Genomic DNA, 19346 nt, shown 5'->3' with positions numbered 1-19346 from the left:
AGTGCATCATGAAGGGCCCAATATACCCCAATTTAGCGTTGACACACACACACGCTGGGTAAGGTATGTTTACTGTGTAAGATATGTTTATACTGTGTACTGTGTAAGATGTGTTTTCTGTGTAAGATATGTTTACTGTGAGCAAGCGCACTGTGTGCCCCAAGTAGCCTTTGCCAGCTCCCTCGCCCATTAAACCATGCTTCGCTTCAGGCGTGGCTTCGATAACTTGTAATTCTACTGTTTTGAGTAAACTTTCATTTTTAAAGGCACGCATCAGATGTCCTTAAATACTTAATCGTCCATTGTAACTGTAATCTTACTTCGTTAAATAATAAGTTTGACTAATAAATATTACTTTTTAAAAAGACACAGTGAGAGAGTTGGTGCCATTTATAGCTTCTAAGCGCCACCGAGACAGACATACACAGTCAGTAAGGTGCACACCTGCTGCCCACAGAATTAAATGCCATGAGCTAGAGCTCTCCAGTGAATAGCTGTCGCAATTATTGCTGCTAAGCACTCTCAGATTATGAATTTGACAGGAAGATTCTAAGTTTGACTTGCAAGGGTTCATTTTATGACAGCAATGTGATGTTAATGAAGCAAAACCATAAGTGGCACGTTTAAAAACATCAGCCAAGTGCACTTTCCAAACAACACACTAAATTCCTACCTTGCCAAAGCAGGCAACAGATTCTGAAAGCTGTATCAACACCTAGGATGTTCTAGGTGCATGAGAAACAAATCCAACCTGTCAATATCGACAAATCGATGCATCGATGACCGGGGTAGATTTAACTTTTTACTTCATTTCATTATTTTTTTTTTTCCTCAAGGGTCCCTAACAGAAGGAACATTACATGTGGTGTGGGCATACAAGACATGGGTAAAGGCAAAGTTGGATGTGCAACAAAACAAAAAACAAGAATTTTAGGACATAGCTGAAGCGGCAAAAACAAGGGGTAACAGGTACCTTAGAAGGGTGGCAGCTTGGGCTAGTTGGTATGGCATGACGATAGTTATAGCGCAAGAACAAAACGACGACCTTCTTGTCTCTGTGTCGTCGTTTTGTTCGTAGTAACAGGTACATCCTAGTAACAGGTACATTTGTTTGTGGACTTTAGATAAAAACATTTTAAAGTGACAAAAGATACCACTTATAAGGTACAAAACATTGCCAAGTACACAAAATATACATACAAGCCATACTAGGAAGATGACACTAGAAAATGAAAAAAAAAAGTTAGGCACGTTAGAAAGTTACCTGGAAATTATTACGGTTCAGTAATGGTTGACAGGGAATTTTTAAAGGCTTCTGCATCCTGAATGCTAACAATGGTATCCGGTAGGGCGTTCCATTCCTTAGATGTCCGAATAAAGAAAGATTCGGCAAATGTGGTAGTTCAGGGACGAGGGTAATGTACTTGCATAGTGTTGCAACAACGATCAGAGAAACAGGGGCTTCGGGTGACGTAAATGCTAGATGGGGATGCGTGATAGAATTTGTGGAATAATGCGAGCCGCGCAGTTTTTCGGCGTTGGCTAAGAGGAATGAATACGGCACGTTTCTTTAAGTCTGTTACACTGGTGAACGATGAGTAATCGGAAAAGGCGAATCTGGCAGCGCGGTTTCGGATGGCTTCAAGGTTTTGGATGAGATAATGCTGGTGTGGGTTCCAAATTTCTGCGGCACACTTCGATTTGGGGCGTATTATTGTGGTGAAAGATATTTTTAAGTGGCTGAGAGCAAACTTCAGGGTTCTTCTGACATAACCTAAACATCTACTAGCTGTTGAAATGTCATGATTGATGTGGAGGGTCCATGATAGGTCGCTTGAGATATGTATTCCAAGGTATTTATACGAGCTAGTCGGTTGTAGAAAACTGTTATGTAGGGTGTAGTTGTACACTAACGGATTAGTACCTCTGTGAAAGACACTGATCTACATTTAGAAATGTTTAAACTCATCTGCCACTTGTGGCACCAATTTCGAAAGGCTGTTAGGTCTGCTTGTAAAGCTATTTGATCTTCATGACCAGCGATTGTTGCGTAAATAACGCAATTGTCGACAAATAATCTTATGCTGTTAGTAATACAGTGTGGTAGGTCTTTGATGTATATCAGGAAAAGCAGCGGGCCAAGTACTGTTTCCTGGGGAACACCGGAGAGGACGGGAGAGATTTGACACCTAGCTGTATTTATGATGACGAACTGTTTTCTGTCGGTGAGAAAGTTATCAACCCAGGACAAGACGAATGGGTCAAGATTAAGCAAGGAAAGTTTGGTCATAAGACGGTGGTGAGGAACTTTATCAAAAGCCTATTCAAAGTCAAGAAATATGGCGTCAGTTTGGATGTTCTGGTCAAGATTGGTGTGCAAATCATGAATGAAGGCAGCAAGTTGTGTTTCACACTACAGGCCTTTTCGAAAACCATGTTGGGAAGGGTGAATGAAGTTGTGCTGTTTGAGGTGATTAATGATGTTGGCAAATAAAATGTACTCCATAAGTTTGAATGGGACACTTATAAGCGACATGGGCCGGTAGTTATATGGGGATGCTTTGTTGCCATTTTTAAACAATGGAGTGATTTTACCGAGTTTCCAATCACTCGGAATCTGTCCCTGTGAAAGTGATTGAGAGAAGAGCAGCTGAAATGCTGTGCTAATTATCAATTGTGTATTCTTTATTATTTTGCTATTGGTGTTATTAATTCCACTTGCAGATGAGAGTTTCATTTTTGGATTAGGTTACGTATTCCATTTGCAGATATTTCAATAGGTGACCTTGGCTCGCTTATAATAAACTCAAGGTTCTCTCCGCAGTTCGCAAAAAAGCAGAACAAAACGCATGGTTTAAGGCATTTGCCGAATCTACATGACTGAGCGGTTTGTCATTAGTACTGGATAAGGTTATCGGCAAGATGTTTCTTGGGTTTATTGTTTGCCAGAGTTTCTTGAGGTTATTTTTGAGCATGTCTGGTAGTGTTGTTCGAAGAAAATCGCACTTCGCATTTTGAATGTTAATCGAGAGGCATCGCACAGAGTCGGAATATTGTCACGGGGTCGTGACGTGGCCGAAGACAGGAGACTTCGTGTTGGGATTTAACTGTTTATTTGGGCGAACCTGTGCCCGGTAAAAGGAAAGTCCAATTACAGCAGCAGTCTCGCACAGATAGCAGTCTCGGACTGATAGCGGCGAACAGAGTGTCGGCCTTCGATCAACAACTACTGACAAGTGGCGAAGCGCGTCGGCATTTATACTCTTGCCATCGAATGTTCTAGCGTTATCGCTGGCGGTGGCGTAGGTTCCAGAACAATCTGTACCGTTCGCACAGTGGGCGTGATCTTATCGAAATGATCTACTACAGTCCGGAACCTTCTGGAAAACTGTAGGCGCGGTTTGCGCTGAGAATCGTGTGGTGTTTTGGGACGATAACGAAAACTTGGGAAATGGAACGTGGCATTGCCCCCCTTTGAAAAAAGGCATCGTCCCAATGCTTTAACTAAACATGAAGGTACAATAATAATGCAAGAAAGTACAGTGAATAAACTACGATGAAACAGTAATACAAAAAAAACACTGTTTCAGTTTGTTAACGCGCATGAAACGGCTTGAGGCGCGTGACATGCACGACTTCAGGTCGCGATCGGCGTCGTTGAGAGTTCGTGATGCCGTCGGGGACAACCTCGTAATCAAGTGGGCCGAGACGTCGAACCACCCTGTACGGTCCGAAGTAGCGTCGCAGAAGCTTTTCACTTAGTCCACGTCGGCGTATCGGCGTCCACACCCAAACACGTTCACCGGGCTGGTATTCCACGAAGCGTCGTCGAAGGTTGTAACGGTGGCTGTCGGTCGTCTGTTGATTCTTGATACGGAGACGCGCAAGTTGTCGGGCTTCTTCGGCACGTTGAAGGTACTCGCTCACATCGAGGCTTTCTTCGTCGGTGACGTTGGGTAACATGGCATCGAGCGTCGTTGCCGGGCTCCTTCCGTAGACCAATTTGTATGGAGATATCTGCGTCGTCTCCTGCACCGCCGTGTTGTATGCGAAGGTCACATACGGAAGAATGGCGTCCCATGTCTTGTGTTCGACATCGACGTACATTGACAGCATGTCGGCGATCGTCTTGTTAAGCCGCTCGGTGAGGCCGTTGGTCTGTGGGTGGTACGCTGTCGTCCGGCGGTGGTTTGTTTGGCTGTATGCCAAGATCGCTTGAGTTAAGTCGGCAGTGAATGCTGTTCCTCTGTCGGTGATAAGGACCTCCGGAGCGCCGTGACGTAGGACGATATTTTCGACGAAGAACTTAGCTACCTCGGATGCACTGCCTTTTGGCAGGGCTTTTGTCTCGGCGTAGCGGGTGAGGTAGTCGGTAGCTACCACGATCCACTTGTTTCCGAAAGCCGACGTCGGGAACGGCCCTAGTAGGTCCATACCAATCTGCTGGAAAGGTCGACAAGGTGGATCAATTGGCTGCAGAAGTCCCGCTGGCCTTGTCGGCGGTGTCTTGCGTCGCTGACAGTCCCGGCATGTCCTCACATAACGAGTCACGTCGGTGGTAAGACGTGACCAGTAGTACCTTTCTTGTATCCTCGCGAGCGTGCGAGAAACACCGAGGTGCCCTGCCGTTGGATCGTCGTGTAGGGCCTGCAGGAGTTCTGGTCGCAGAGCTGAAGGCACCACAAGGAGGTACTTAGCTCGAAGCGGTGAAAAGTTTTTCTTTTGTAGAAGACCGTTTCGTAGGAAGAACGACGCAAGTGCGCGCTTGAATACCTTCGGGACTTCGGCGGTCCTGCCTTCGAGGTATTCTATTAGGGCCTTAAGTTCCGGGTCGGCGCGCTGTCGTTCAGCGAAGTCGTCTGTAGTTATCGTTCCCAAGAAGTAGTCGTCATCCGGGTCGTCAGGTAGCGGTTGGTCGACAGGCGCACGAGAGAGACAGTCGGCGTCGGAGTGTTTTTTGCCGGACTTGTAAATGACAGTAATGTCATATTCTTGAAGTCTCAGGCTCCATCGTGCGAGGCGACCTGAAGGGTCCTTCAAGGTGGCTAGCCAACACAAGGCGTGGTGGTCGCTCACAACTTTAAAGGGCCTGCCGTAGAGGTAGGGGCGAAATTTCGACGTAGCCCAGATGATGGCGAGGCACTCCTTTTCTGTTGTGGAATAATTTGCTTCTGCTTTGGATAGCGATCGGCTGGCGTAACCAATAACCCTTTCAAGTCCGTCAGCCCTCTGCACAAGAATGGCGCCAAGACCTACGCTGCTTGCGTCAGTATGTATTTCTGTCTCGGCGAATTCGTCGAAATGGGCAAGTAACGGAGGCGTCTGGAGGCGATGTTTAAGATCCTGGAAAGCGTGTTCCTGTGGCGTTTCCCACATGAATTCCACGTCGGCCTTGGTAAGGTTAATGAGAGGATTGGCGATGCGGGCGAAGTTTTTCACGAACCGCCTATAATAGGCGCACAGGCCCAGAAATCGGCGTACGGCCTTCTTGTCAGTAGGCGGTGGGAAGTTGGCGATGGCGGCTGTTTTCCGCGGATCGAGACGAACTCCAGACTTGCTGATAACGTGCCCCAGAAACAAGAGCTCCTCATACGCAAATCTGCACTTTTCTGGCTTCAGTGTGAGTCCGGACGTCTTGATGGCTTGAAGTACAGCTTCAAGGCGCCGAAGATGCTCGTCGAAACTCGAGAAAAACACGACGACGTTGTCCAAGTACACAAGGCAAGTCTGCCACTTCAATCCTGCCAGTACTGTATCCATAACGCGTTGAAAAGTTGCAGGCGCTGAGCAAAGGCCGAAGGGCATCACCTTAAACTCGAAGAGGCCGTCTGGTGTTATAAACGCCGTCTTCTCTCGGTCTCTTTCGTCGACTTCGATTTGCCAATAGCCAGTCTTGAGGTCCATTGACGAAAAGTACTTGACGTTATGGAGCCGATCAAGTGCGTCGTCTATTCGTGGGAGAGGATACACGTCCTTTCTTGTGATTTTGTTCAGGCGGCGATAATCAACGCAGAAACGTAGGGTCCCATCCTTTTTCTTCACTAACACCACGGGGGACGCCCATGGGCTCTTGGACGGCTGGATAATGTCATCCCGCAGCATTTCATCAACTTGTCTCTTCATGGCCTCACGTTCTCGCGTCGAAACCCTGTACGGACTCTGACGGAGTGGTCTGGCATTTTCTTCGGTTATGATGCGATGTTTCGTGATTGGGGTCTGCCGAATTTTCGATGACGACGAAAAGCAATCTTCGTATTGCAGGAGCAGGGCCTTGAGCTGTGCTTGCTTATCGTTCGTAAGTCTGGGATTGACGTCGAAAGCTATGGGAGGGGCTTGGTTCCTCTGAGCAAGTTCCGCAGAATCGGCGAGGGCGAAAGCACTGGTGGCTTCGACAATTTCTTCGATGTATGCGACCGTTGTTCCTTTGTTCACATGTTTGTACTCATTGCTGAAATTCGTGAGCATAACCGTTGCTTTGCCTCCCCGCAGCTCTGCAATTCCTCTTGCGATGCAAATATTTCGGGTGACCAACAGATGCTGACTGCCTTCAACGACGCCTTCCAAGTCAGGTGATTTAGGAGCACCGACTGAAATAATGACGCTTGAGCGAGGCGGAATGGTAACTTGTTCTTCCAGCACATTCAAGGCATGGTGTCCTGACGGTGTGCGCGGCAGTAGTGCTTCTTCTGTGGATAACGTTATCGACTTTGTTTTTAGGTTGATGACAGCACCATGGAGGCATAAGAAGTCCATGCCAAGGATGACATCTCTCGAGCAACGCTGTAGGACTACGAAGTCTGTAGGATAAATACGGCCGTTAATGGTGACTCTCGCTGTGCAGATTCCTGCAGGCGTTACGAGATGACCTCCAGCTGTGCGGATTTCAGGGCCTTTCCAAGCTGTCCTAACTTTCTTTAACTTCGCGGCGAACGACCCACTGATGACAGAATAGTCAGCTCCAGTATCGACGAGAGCAGTCACACTGTGGCCGTCGATAAGAACGTTGAGGTCGCTAGTTCGCCGTCTCGCATTACAGTTTGGGCGTGGCTTCGGGTCACGGCTGCGTCGGCTTGTTCCGCTGCTTCCATGTTGCGTCGTCAGGCCACCTTCGGTAAGTGAGCTTTCGCCGTCAGGGCTTTGCCTGGTTAGCGTTGTGTTCGGAAAGCTCCGTCGCGGCGTCGTCGTCGGAGGAGGATCTTCGGTAGTTCGTCGCACAGCAACCACACCTCCACCGGTTGCTGCCCTTAGTTTCCCGGATACGGGCTAGGAGACCGGCCCCGCGTTGGGCCGGAGTACTGCCGGGGGTGCGGTGACATGCGGCGGCTGGGCGACGGCGAACGGGAAGGACTTCGTGGTCTCCATTGAGTTTCTGTCAGGTAGTCAGCGATGTCACGTGGCCGTTCCCCTGGCTGCGGACGTGGTGCATCGACGGCGAAGCCACGCAGTCCCATCTGTCGGTACTGGCAACGGCGGTAAGTGTGCCCGGCCTCGCCGCAGTGGTAGCACAGTGGGCGGTGGTCAGGGGTGCGCCAGACGTCGGTTTTCCTCGGCGCACTGCGCTGGCCCGCTGGCGAATGGTAGGTCGTCGGTGGGGGTGGTGGCGGCGGTGGTGTCTGGCGACGGAAGTGCGACGGGGCGGCGTTTCGGCGTGGACGGGGAGGAGCGTTGTGGCGCACTGCAGCGGCGTAGCTCATAGTTTCTGGCTCGGGCAGTGGTGTTTGGGGAATTCGAAGCGATTGCCTAACTTCTTCTCGCCCAATGTCGGCGATCGAATCCACTTGAGGTTGCGCCGAAGGCAACAGTTTGCGCAGCTCTTCCCGCACGATCGCTCGGATCGTTTCACGCAGGTTTTCGGAGTCACTGGCTTGAGCAGCAGCGCATTCTGGAGTCAGGCGACGATTATACTGTCTGGTGCGCATGTCCAGGGTTTTTTCGATGGTGGTCGCTTCGGCTACAAATTCTTGGACGGTTTTCGGTGGGTTTCTCATCAGTCCCGCAAAGAGCTCCTGTTTGACCCCTCGCATGAGGAAACGAACTTTTTTCTCCTCAGGCATGTCTGGGTCAGCGTGACGGAATAGTCGGGTCATTTCTTCTGTGAAAATGGCGACATTTTCATTTGGTAGCTGAACCCGGGTCTCTAATAAAGCAGCGGCCCTCTCTTTGCGAGCGACGCTCGCGAACGTTTGGAGGAATGCGCCGCAGAAAACATCCCACGTTCGGAGCGTGGACTCCCGATTTTCGTGCCAGGTCCTTGCGGTGTCTTCCAAATAGAAGAACACACGACGCAGCTTTTCGTCATGGTCCCAGTGGTTGAGGGCGGCCACACGGTCGTATGTTTCTAGCCAGGACTCCGGGTCTTCGAACGATGACACATGGAAAATTGGTGGTTCCCTGGGTTGATGCATGACCATCGTGGGCTGGGACGCTGCGGTTGTCATTGTCGCTGCAGTCGCGGTCATGGCCTTGGTCTTCCGCGCCTTGTCTTGCAGAAGCCCGTACTCCGGTGGTAGCCCTTGCTGTCGGCGGCTTGTTCGCTGCTCCTGGTTTGCGTCGGTATCTTCTTCGCGACGTGGGCTAGGTTCACGGCTTGACGGGGGCGTCCGGTACATGAACGAAGCAGCACCTCCACCAGATGTCACGGGGTCGTGACGTGGCCGAAGACAGGAGACTTCGTGTTGGGATTTAACTGTTTATTTGGGCGAACCTGTGCCCGGTAAAAGGAAAGTCCAATTACAGCAGCAGTCTCGCACAGATAGCAGTCTCGGACTGATAGCGGCGAACAGAACGTCGGCCTTCGATCAACAACTACTGACAAGTGGCGAAGCGCGTCGGCATTTATACTCTTGCCATCGAATGTTCTAGCGTTATCGCTGGCGGTGGCGTATGTTCCAGAACAATCTGTACCGTTCGCACAGTGGGCGTGATCTTCTCGAAATGATCTACTACAGTCCGGAACCTTCTGGAAAACTGTAGGCGCGGTTTGCGCTGAGAATCGTGTGGTGTTTTGGGACGATAACGAAAACTTGGGAAATGGAACGTGGCAATATTCTTTCCATAAGGACAGTTGGTTCTGTTTTTTGGCACGTCTGAACAGGCGTTTTTTCCCGTTTATCAGTTTTTTAATCACGTTGTTAAACCAAGGGTCAGATGTTTTGTTTTGAATTTTTATGCTTGGTATATATGCATCAGTTAGTTGGCTGAGTTTTTTGACTAATAACTTCCAATTGTTTTCTATGGTGCGCTTGTTGAATCTCAGTTTGTATGAAGTGTAAAATTGTTCAAGTTGGGTGTTAACATTTTCATGGGCACAGTTCTGAAAGAGTTAAGGTAATAAAAAAAATGACAGCATATCCACGGGGTGAATGATGGAGAGTGGGGCGAAGCTGGGTTCGCACGCCGCTGCCGCTTCGGCCTCTTGTTGTCGTACTGCAGAGCCCTCGCGGCGCGCTATTGCCTCGGGCGCCTGTATGTCGGGGTCCCTTCTTCGAGCACGAGCCACCATCGCCCTGCGTGCACGCTGCTCAGCAGCCTCATCTATCCTCTGTCGCCGAGTCTCTCAATGCGCGTGCGCGCCAAGACGGCGCTGTTATTGTACTATGGAGTGCCCCCTGGCGTACAGCGCTGCCGAGGAACATGCGATTGTGGTCACGCGATCGTCTCTCTCTCTCTCTCTCCTTCCATATGTGTGACATCAATCCTTCTTTTCTACAAGTAACACCCTCTAGTTACGTACCATTTGCATTATTCAGCGCATAGTACAAGTACCGCCCTCTATGGATAGTTCAAGAATTACCGAGGGGCGGTTACCCACAACGGGAACGCACAAGCCACGCCATAAAGAGCTTCGCCCCTAAAAACAAAGCTCACCAATGGCCTTGGTGTAGTGTCGGGCCCCGAGGAGAAGCTCTGGTGCCCTGTACCAGAATGTCACCACTACTGGATCCAGGTCGGCCAGTGGTTTCAGGGGCGAGTTGAAAAGCCGTGCAAAGCCCATGTCCGCTGAAAGAGTTGATGTCATCATAAGTATTCTCCCTTTAAAGACCTATTCAACGTGGCATTATTCTTTACAAAAGCTATTAATCAATTAGCTACCTGCACTCTACAGGCAGCTGCTATGCTAATGCTGAAGGAATTATTTCGACAGTGTTTTTCCCATATCAGGTTATCCACTTACCAATCTTCACTCTGCCTCGCTCTGGACCTTCACCCATTACAAGTATGTTGGCTGGCTTCTGCAAAATGCAGCCAAGTGAGCACTTTAAACAAAAACTGCCCAGGGCTTTGACATTCGATGTTTTAAATGTTGCACCAGGTAATGCGACATACCAAATCCCTGTGCAGGACCCAGTTGGAGTGCAGGTAGTGGATTCCATCCAAAATTTGGTAGAGCAAAGACTTGACCATGCCACGTGGCACCAGAACTTGCTTCTTGTTGGCCTTGGCCGTACGGTGGAACTTGATTATGTGCTGCACAAGCAATGAATCTCTCTCATTAGGAGAATGTTTCTCCCTCAGTAGGAGAAACAATAAAGGGTGCTCACATATGGCTAGGGTTAAGGGGGGACACGGGTCTTAGAAGGCCGAAAATAGCAAAAAAATTGGCTTTTTGGAGCTGACATTTTCGAAGTCTGTACCTATTTATGCACTTATCTCAGAAGTTTGTAGCTTCTCGGGTCATTATTTCTGGCACAAAATCAAGTTATAACACCCCTGCGAGACGAATGTGAGCCCAAATAGATGCTAAAATCGCATTTTTTCTGCGCCAAACTGTTGCCGGTACACATGAGCTGTCGTGGTCTTTTTGGTGTAGTTTAAAAACGTCACTCTTCATCTTCAATTTCCCCGCACCATTGCTTTGCCTTGCTCATTGGTTTTTCAGCAAAAACACGTCATCGAGAAACACCATTCTATTGACTGCTTGGGGCACATGACAAAACCTAGGCATCAAATAGGCCAAGTGGCGTTTCCGGCATCTGCTTCACCATCATGACGCACACGGTAAGCGCCATTTTGTCATGGTGCTGTCAACTTCTTGCTGCAGGAAAGCTCCGCACCTCACTAATTCATGAAGCGGCTGTGGCAATCGTTCGTTCACCATAAATTTCAAAAAGAGCCCCGCTATGGCTCAGGGCAACTAGGATAACGAACTTGCGGCTGTCAACGGCAGTAGTCGAGTCACTGGTGCAGGCCTAGCTCCCGTACAAGCCCACCAGTTGCTGACAACATCACTGACAGCAGCTACGTTTTGCAGCCTCATCAGTTGGAGGAGGGCAAGTAAAAAGCAGAAGTGAAGCTATGAGAGATATTGTCACGTGCTAGGAGCTCGAAGAAACGTACAAGGAGACGCGACTGTCAAAATCTCGGACACAAAGAAGGACGCCTCCGGCTGGCTTTTGCTGCTCATCTTCCTCTTCTTTGTTCACTGGCACAGAACTGACTCACTGTTCACTGGCACAAACACCAGGTGGCATTACTCCTCCTCTCAAGAGAGCATCAACCCGATGCTCAAAAAAAGTGTGCTTAACAGTGGGTCGAAGTATGCAAAATAAACAAACTAGCACGCGAGAGAAAATGCGTTCTGGGCCCGGCAATCAGAAATAAACGACATTCACTGTTCACATGAAGAGTTCACTGGCACACGAAGAAAATTTGCATCACCCCGTAAAGTGTGGCTTTATGCGGACGACGTGTACAGCCTTTGGGCGTGGTAACCTGCTCTGAAATGATGGTGAGCCTCCATTTGAAACTACTTTGTAGTTCATGTCGCTCATACGTCTGAGTACTTGGTAAGGTCCAAAGTACTTCCTCAAGCGTTTCTCCCTGCAACCTCGCCAACTAATCGGTGTCCAAACCCAAAATTGGTCACCAGGTGTATAATTACTCGATGGTGGATGTTGTAACTTCTCGATGGTGGATGTTGTACGCCCGTGCATCTGGACACTGTTGAGTTCTGATGTGCACATGGGCCAGTTGATGTGCTTCCTCGGCGCGCTGAATGTACTCATTGATGTCGAGGGCTAATAGGTCGAGCTTGTCGATGTCGTCATACGAAATCATGGCGTCTAGCATAGTTCTGGCATCTCAACCATAAACGAGCCGAAATAGTGCGAAGCGTGTAGTTTCCTGCGTTGCAGTGTTGTATGCAAATGTTACGTTCGGCAGAAGTCGCACCATGTTTTGGGCTGCACATCCACGTACATAGAGATTATGTCAGCTAGCGTTTTGTTTAGCCATTCTGTTAAGCCATTACTCTGAGGGTGATATGCAGTGGTCTTTCGATGGGTTGTGTAACCAAACCCTAAGATATCATCCAAGAGCTTCGCTGTGAATGATGTCCCTCGATCAGTGATGACATATGACAGGGCGCCATGCCGTAACACAATTTGGTGCATAAAAAAAACTTTCAACTTCAAGTGCGGTCCCTTGTGGCAATGCCTTCGTCTCAGTGTAACGCGTCAAGTAATCGGTTGCGACAATAATCTATTTGTTTACGGAAGAAGACAAAGAAAACGGCCCCAGGAGGTCCATTCCCACTTGATCAAACGGTGTACGTGGTGGACTGATTGGTTATAGATTGCCTGCATACTTTAATGGTGGTGTCTTGTGATGCTGTCATTCACGGCATCCCTTGACGTAGACGCAGGCAGAAATTTTAGACTAGTAGTAACTCTGTATGAATGTGATCAATTGTTGAGTAGCCTGTTCGAAATCCTGCTTGTTCCTTTGGCTGATTGAATTCTAATGTTTTGTTTACTCTGTTAGCAATTACCTTTGTAAATAGCTTGTATACTACAAATAGCAAGCTGATCGGCCGGTAATTCTTTAAGTCCTTGTCATCTCCTTTCTTATGTATTAAGATGATGTTAGCGTTCTTCCAAGACTTTGGTACTCTTCCCACCGGGAGACGCCTCGTAAACAGGGTGGCTAGTTTTCTTATCACAAACTCTCCTCCATCTTTCAGCAGATCTGATGTTACCTGATCCTCACCAGCAGCTTGGCCTCTTTGCATGCTCTCCAAAGCTTTTCTGACTTCTTCTATCATTACTGGTGGGGTGTCATCTGGGTTACTGCTAGTTCTTATAGTATTAAGGTCGTGGTTGTCCCGGCTACTGTACAGATCTCTGTAAAACTCCTCTGCTATTTTGACTATCCTATCCGTATTGGTAGTTATTTTGCCTTCTTTGTCCCTTAGTGCATACATCCGACTTTTGCCTATCCCAAGTTTCCTCTTCACTGCTTTGACACTTCCGTTTTTCAGAGCGTGTTCAATTCTCTCCATGTTATACCTTCTTACATCGCATACCTTACGCCTATTAATCAACTTCGAAAGCTCTGCCAGTTCTATTTTGTCTGTTGTACTTGAGACTTTCATGATTTAACACTTCTTAATTAGATTCTTCGTTTCCTGGGAAAACTTGCCAGTGCCCTGTCTAACTACCCTGCCTCCAACTTCCACTGCACACTCCGTAATGATACTCATCAGATTATCATTCATTGTATCTACGCTAAGGTTGGTTTCCTCACAAAGAGCCGAGTACCTGTTCTGAAGCGACACTCTGAATTCCTGTACTTTCCCTCTCAGTGCTAGCTCATTGATTGGCTTCTTGCGCATCAGTTTTTGTCAGTCCTTCTTCAAGTCTAGGCAAATTCGAGACCGTACCATTCTGTGGTCACTGCATCGTACCTTGCCAACCACTTCCACATACTGCACGATTCCTGGGTGTGCACTCATTATAAAGTCTATTTCGTTCTTATTTTCGCCATTAGGGCTCCTCCATGTCCACTTGCAGTTTTCTCGTTTTCGGTAGAAGGTATTCAAAATTCGTAGATTATTGCGTTCTGCAAATTCTACTAGTAGCTCTCCTCTGGCGTTTCTAGTACCGATGCCATAATCTCCTACTGCCTGGTCTCCAGCCAAAAAGGGTGCAGCTTAAATTGAAGACGACGCAGCGAGCAATGGAAAGAAAAATGGTAGGTGTAACCTTGAGAGACAAGAAGAGAGCAGAGTGGATTAGGGGACAAACGGGGGTTAAGGATATCATAGTTGAAATAAAGAAGAGGAAATGAACATGGGCCGGGCATGTAGCGCGTAGATAAGATATACGCTGGTCATTAAGGGTAACTAGCTGGATTCCCAGAGAAGGGAAGCGGGTTAGGGGGAGACAGAAGGTTAAGTGGGCAGATGAGACAAAGAAGTTTGCGGGTGTAAATTCGCAGCAGCAAGCACAGGACCGGGTTAACTGGCGGAACATGGGAGAGGCCTTTGTCCTGCAGTGGACGTAGTCAGGCTGATGATGATGATGAACTCTGTACCTGGGCACCCGATACAGAGTTATCGAGTAGCCCAGATGGCCGGATGTGGGCTCGTCATGGCAAGCTAATAAGACGTCATCGGGGAGGGCTTCATGCACGACCAGAAGATGAGATCTTTCACCAGCACCGGTGTTCCTTTTTTATAAGACGCCATTTCGTAGGCAAAAAAGATGGCATTGTTTGCAACAATGGACGAGGAATGAGTGTGGTGCCACCTTCTAAGTGATCTATAATCGGTCTTAGATCGGCGTCATTTGGTTGATGAGACATCAGATCCAGCCCACTGAGAGTTGCCACAAAGGCGCCGCTCTCTTCTGCGCTTGTACTGGCGTATTGAAGAAGTGCTCGAGATAGCGTGTCGGCATCATTGTGCTTTTTGCCTGACTTGTAGACGATAATGACATAAATTTCCTGTAGGCGCAGACTCACTCGGGCTAATTGTCCTGAAGAGTCTCGACTGCTCAACCAGCACAAAGCATGATGATCAGTCACCACTTTAAATGGTCTTTTACAGAGATATGGCCTAAACTTAGTAATTGCCCAAATGACCGCAAGACGTTCTTTCTGTGATGTGGAATAGTTATATTCTGCGCGAGACAGTGTGCGGCTTGCATAGGCAATTACCCGTTCAATCCTGTCTAGTCTGTACCAAAATAGCTGCAAGACCAATATTGCTAATATCAGTGCATACTTCGGTGTGAGCATCTTCATCGAAATGGCCAAGCACGGGAGGTGAAGAGGACCGGTGCTATAGTTCCGCAAAGACAGTCTGCTGTTCGTCAGCCCAGACAAATGGTGTGTCATCATGCGTGAGGCGTAATAGTGGCTCCGCAATGTTGGAGAAACTTTCAATAAAGCGCCGGTAATACCCGCACAGACCAAGAAATCGTCAAAGACTTTTCTTGTCAGTTTGAGCTGGGAAAGCAGCGATGGCAGCAGTCTTGTCAGGATAAGGCTGAACATCGGCGCTCACGACATGACTAAAGAACTTTAGTTTTTTCGCAGCCGAAATGACATTGTTCAGGCTTGAGTGTGAGATCGGCCGATCTAATGGCTTCGAGCACATTCTGAAGGCGACGACGATGCTCGTCAAACGTTTCTGAAAGCACAACGGCATCATCGAGGTAGACGTGACAGCTTTTCCACTTGAGGTCTGCCAGGACTGTGTCCATCACTTGTTGAAATGTGGCTGGAGCGAAACAGAGGCCGAAAGAGAGCACTCTGAATTAATAAAGGCCATCCGGAGTTACAAAAGCAGTCTTTCCCCGATCGCGTTTGACGACATCTATTTGCCGATAACCACTCTTTAAGTCGACGGATGAAAAATACTTCACGCACCGCAGCCTGTCCAGAGAATCATCGACTCTGGGCAACGGGTATAGACTTCTTTCTTTGTGACATTCTTGAACGTCCTGTAGTCGACACAAAAGTGAAGCGTGCCATCTTTCTTTTTCACAAGAAGGACTGGTGATGACCAAGGGCTGCTTGATGGCTGTATCAAGCCATCCTGAAGCATTTTCTTAACCTGCATTTGAATGGCATACCGTACGATTGGCGAAACACGATAAGGCTGCTGCCGTATGGGGTGCACGTCGTCGTAGGTGATAATATGGTGTTTCGTTATCGGTGTTTGACATATCTGATAAGAACATGAAAAGCATGTGTGGAACTCCAGCAACAGCTTACTCCAACGCTGCTTGTTCGCTACGGAAAGCGTTGGACTGATGTTGATGCTGCGGAAAGGTGCTTCAGCAGTGCCGATGGCCTCGGAAGCAAAACACTCGGTGACATTGGCGACTGGGTCGGCGTAGGCGATGACAGTTTGAGAGAAAAGGTGCTCGTAGCTGAAGTTTGTGACAAGAACGCCGCAGTGATCATGACGAAGTTCAACAAGGCTTCTCGCTATGCAGACACTCTGAGACAGCAGAAGCGAGTGATTGCTTTCCACGAGTGCTTCACCGTGCATTACTCCGTCACACGCCACCTGAACCACAACAGTTGCACGGTGTGGTAACGTGACGATGCCGTCTAGGACGCGAAGAGATACTCGGGAGTGGTTGGGGTCTGCGTAAGCTGTTGTGACGTTTGTGATCGCGAAAGTGACTAGACGTCATCGAATGTCAATTATAGCACCATGCTCCTGAGAAAATCCGTGCCAATAATCAGGTCTCGAAAACACTGCTGGAGAACGTTCGAACTGGCAACAAACGTACAACCATGGACTTGCAATCTCGCCGTGCACATACCGAGTGGCGTGACGATATGCCCGCCAGCTGTACGAATTGGCGTTCGATTCCAAGGCATCGTTACTTTCTTCAGAAGGGCGGCCAGTTTTCCGTTAATTATAGAATAGTCCACACGAGTGTCCACTAAAGCGCTGACTGCGCGACCATCTAGCAGAGCAGGAATATTTAGAGAAACTCTTCCACAATCAGCTCGTGATGTCGTCTTCAATGTATCGTTGATATCGTCAGTCAGCGTCGAAGGGGGCCTTGAGCATGACCAGTCTGAGCAGCCTTGCGCCCGAAGGTCGTTGTGGCTAATTTTCCCGACGCGGGCTAGGTGGCCGGCCCTGCACCACGCCCGAATAGGTGCGGGGATTAGACGTGAATCACCGCGGTGACGAAGAACGTGAGTGGAGCCGAGATGTCGATCGGCGCTGCTGAGCAACGTAGTCCGCTATTTCCGAAGGCCGCTGGCCGAACCTAGGAGGTGGAGAGTTGGCCGAAAAACCCCGAAGTCCCAGCTCTCGATACGTGCACTGTCGTTAGAAGTGCCCAGGTTCGCCACAGTGATAGCAAAGAGGACATCGATCGGGGGTCCGCCACACGTCTGATTTTTACGGAATCGGTCAGCGGTCGCTGAGGTACGGGCCCACTTGGACTGCCTGAAGCATGGCTGATGACATGCGAGGCAAGTCATTTAAGGGCCCTACTCTGTCTGACAGGACGGTTCTCATAGTGCCTGCTGAACTTCATCTCGGACGATGCCGCACAAAGAACTGACAGTGGGCGCCGACGGTACTGATATCTTCTGCAGTTCTTCGCGTATTACAGAGTGTACGAGCTCTCAGAAGAAGTCAATGTGGCCCCCTAGACCACCCATGTAGTCCGTAGCGGCGGCAAAGTTGACTTGTCACTCGTACCCCTGGGTCCGTTGCCGAAGCGTGCTTTCAATCAGGACGGGTTTAGCAAGAAACTCTGATGTAGTCTTGGGTGGGCTGCGTACAAGACCACCAAACAACTAACTGCTCCTTCACTCCGCACATCAATCGCACCTTCTTCTCTTCCGGCATGTGAGGGTCGGCTCGTCGAAAAAGACATGTCATGTCCTCAACATACATTGCTACGCCTTCATTTGGCATTTGCATACGGCACTGGTGTTCACGCTCAGCTCGCTCTCAGCGATTGGGACTTGCATACATTTCGAGAAGCCGGCATTTGAAGTCCTCCCATGACGTGAACACACCTGCCCAGTTTTTGTACCAGACACATGCCCCGTCATTCAAACTGAAGTAGACATGTCTGAGCTTGTCTGTGTCATCCCACATGTTATGAGCGGCAACAAAGTAATAGTGGACTAGCCAATCCTCAACATCCTCATGGGCAGCACCGTGAAAGGGATTCGTCGTTGGTGGCTTTAACAACGTATAGTGCATTGGCGTTGCGCCTTCCATACTGGCTGAGTTGGAAACGCACGCTTGGGATGGCGCTGCCTGGGATAGTTGGAGCCATCATTTTCTCTGGGAGAAGTCTGATCTCAACCAGTCCGTGGATCCTTCTGCTAGCACGGTGAAAGGGCGTAACCACCGTTATGGGGCTGGAGCTTCTTGTACTGGGAGGGGTTCGCTGCATAGGGTACCCAGCATCTCCACCAGTTGTCACGCACTAGGAGCTCCAAGAATTGTACAAGGAGACGCGACTGTCGAAATCTCGGACACGAAGAAGGACGCCTCTGGCTGGCTCTGGTTGCTCGTCTTCATTTTCTTCGTTCACTGGCACAGAACACCAGGTGGCAATATTAATCTTTGTAGCAACGGAATTGAAGCGCAGTCTTATAACTGAATGCGCCGATGCCGCGGTCCCCCGTGCCCGACGAAATGACCTCACTTGTGTGTGAACTGCATGACTGAGTGGAGTACGCCACGCGTCGACGAACTAAAATGGTTGTGAACGTGCTCGCCGCCCGTGCAATGAAGGCTACTGGCAACAGGTAGACTGCTTTTAACAACATGTTCGCATCAATGTCGCGGTCTCCACTCGAAAATGCGGCAGTCTCACGTGATAAAAAAACTAAAACGATCGGCACTCATGTAGCCTCGAAACTTTGAGCGAGTGCACAATTTCGGTTCACGAAATTTACGTGTAACTCATTCTGAACAAGCCGGAAAACATCGTCGCGTCATTCGCCAGATCGCGAATGACGCGTGCACATTCGTCGCACATTGACCTCAGTACCGTCACCAAAGTGATAAGTGGCCTTGTCGGCAGACGAGCACACGATGGCAACTTGCAACAGGACTTGAAGAAACGACACACTCGTGCAAGCAATCAGTCCGATTACATGCCCGGTGCATATCAACTGATTAAAAATATGTGTGCTGATTTTTTTTCATTCGAAACAGCGAAGTAAAGTTTTAACAGTATTTTTCTCTAAACACATCTTCTGACCACTTTCCTTGTTTGCTTGTTCTGTAAAAGTGAACCTAGGACAGCTAGAGCTGTAATTACTTTTGCACAATGTAGATAAATGTGCACAAAAAACAACACTAAGAGCAGATTTTATTTGTGCGGCTCCAATTTTTTGTTCTTGGTTACCTGCAATGAACTTTACTGTGCAGTAATTCAAGAAGTACTTGTTCAATTTTCTATCAGCTTACAGTGTTGCACTCTTTAGGCTTTCTAGTGTCCATATATGTGTTAATGACTATGTAAGTCTAAGTATATACACTTTTACAGTTAAAAATGTTAAAAATCCTCGTTTTCTTGATTTTTCTCAAAATGGCAGCTTTGTACAACCAGCATGACAATTAC

General features: G+C 48.5%; 1 protein-coding gene across 3 annotated transcripts in view; it reads right to left on the bottom strand.

The window, feature by feature from the left end:
• LOC119174068 (cyclin-dependent kinase 8) overlaps positions 1–19346 on the bottom strand; it is a 209301-nt gene that overhangs the window by 136349 nt on the left and 53606 nt on the right. For all 3 annotated transcript variants that reach the window (XM_075896280.1, XM_037424854.2, XM_075896281.1), the window contains exons 5-7: positions 10327–10467; positions 10175–10232; positions 9868–9999 (exon numbers count right to left, since the gene is read on the bottom strand). In XM_075896280.1, the coding sequence (XP_075752395.1) occupies positions 9868–9999; positions 10175–10232; positions 10327–10467 (331 nt within the window). The remainder of the gene's footprint in view (positions 1–9867; positions 10000–10174; positions 10233–10326; positions 10468–19346) is intronic.

This window comes from Rhipicephalus microplus, chromosome 5 (assembly GCF_043290135.1).
Source record: "Rhipicephalus microplus isolate Deutch F79 chromosome 5, USDA_Rmic, whole genome shotgun sequence".
Lineage (NCBI taxonomy): Eukaryota > Metazoa > Arthropoda > Arachnida > Ixodida > Ixodidae > Rhipicephalus > Rhipicephalus microplus.
Note: the sequence above shows the minus strand (reverse complement) of the source record. Positions and strands in the feature narration are given on the sequence as shown.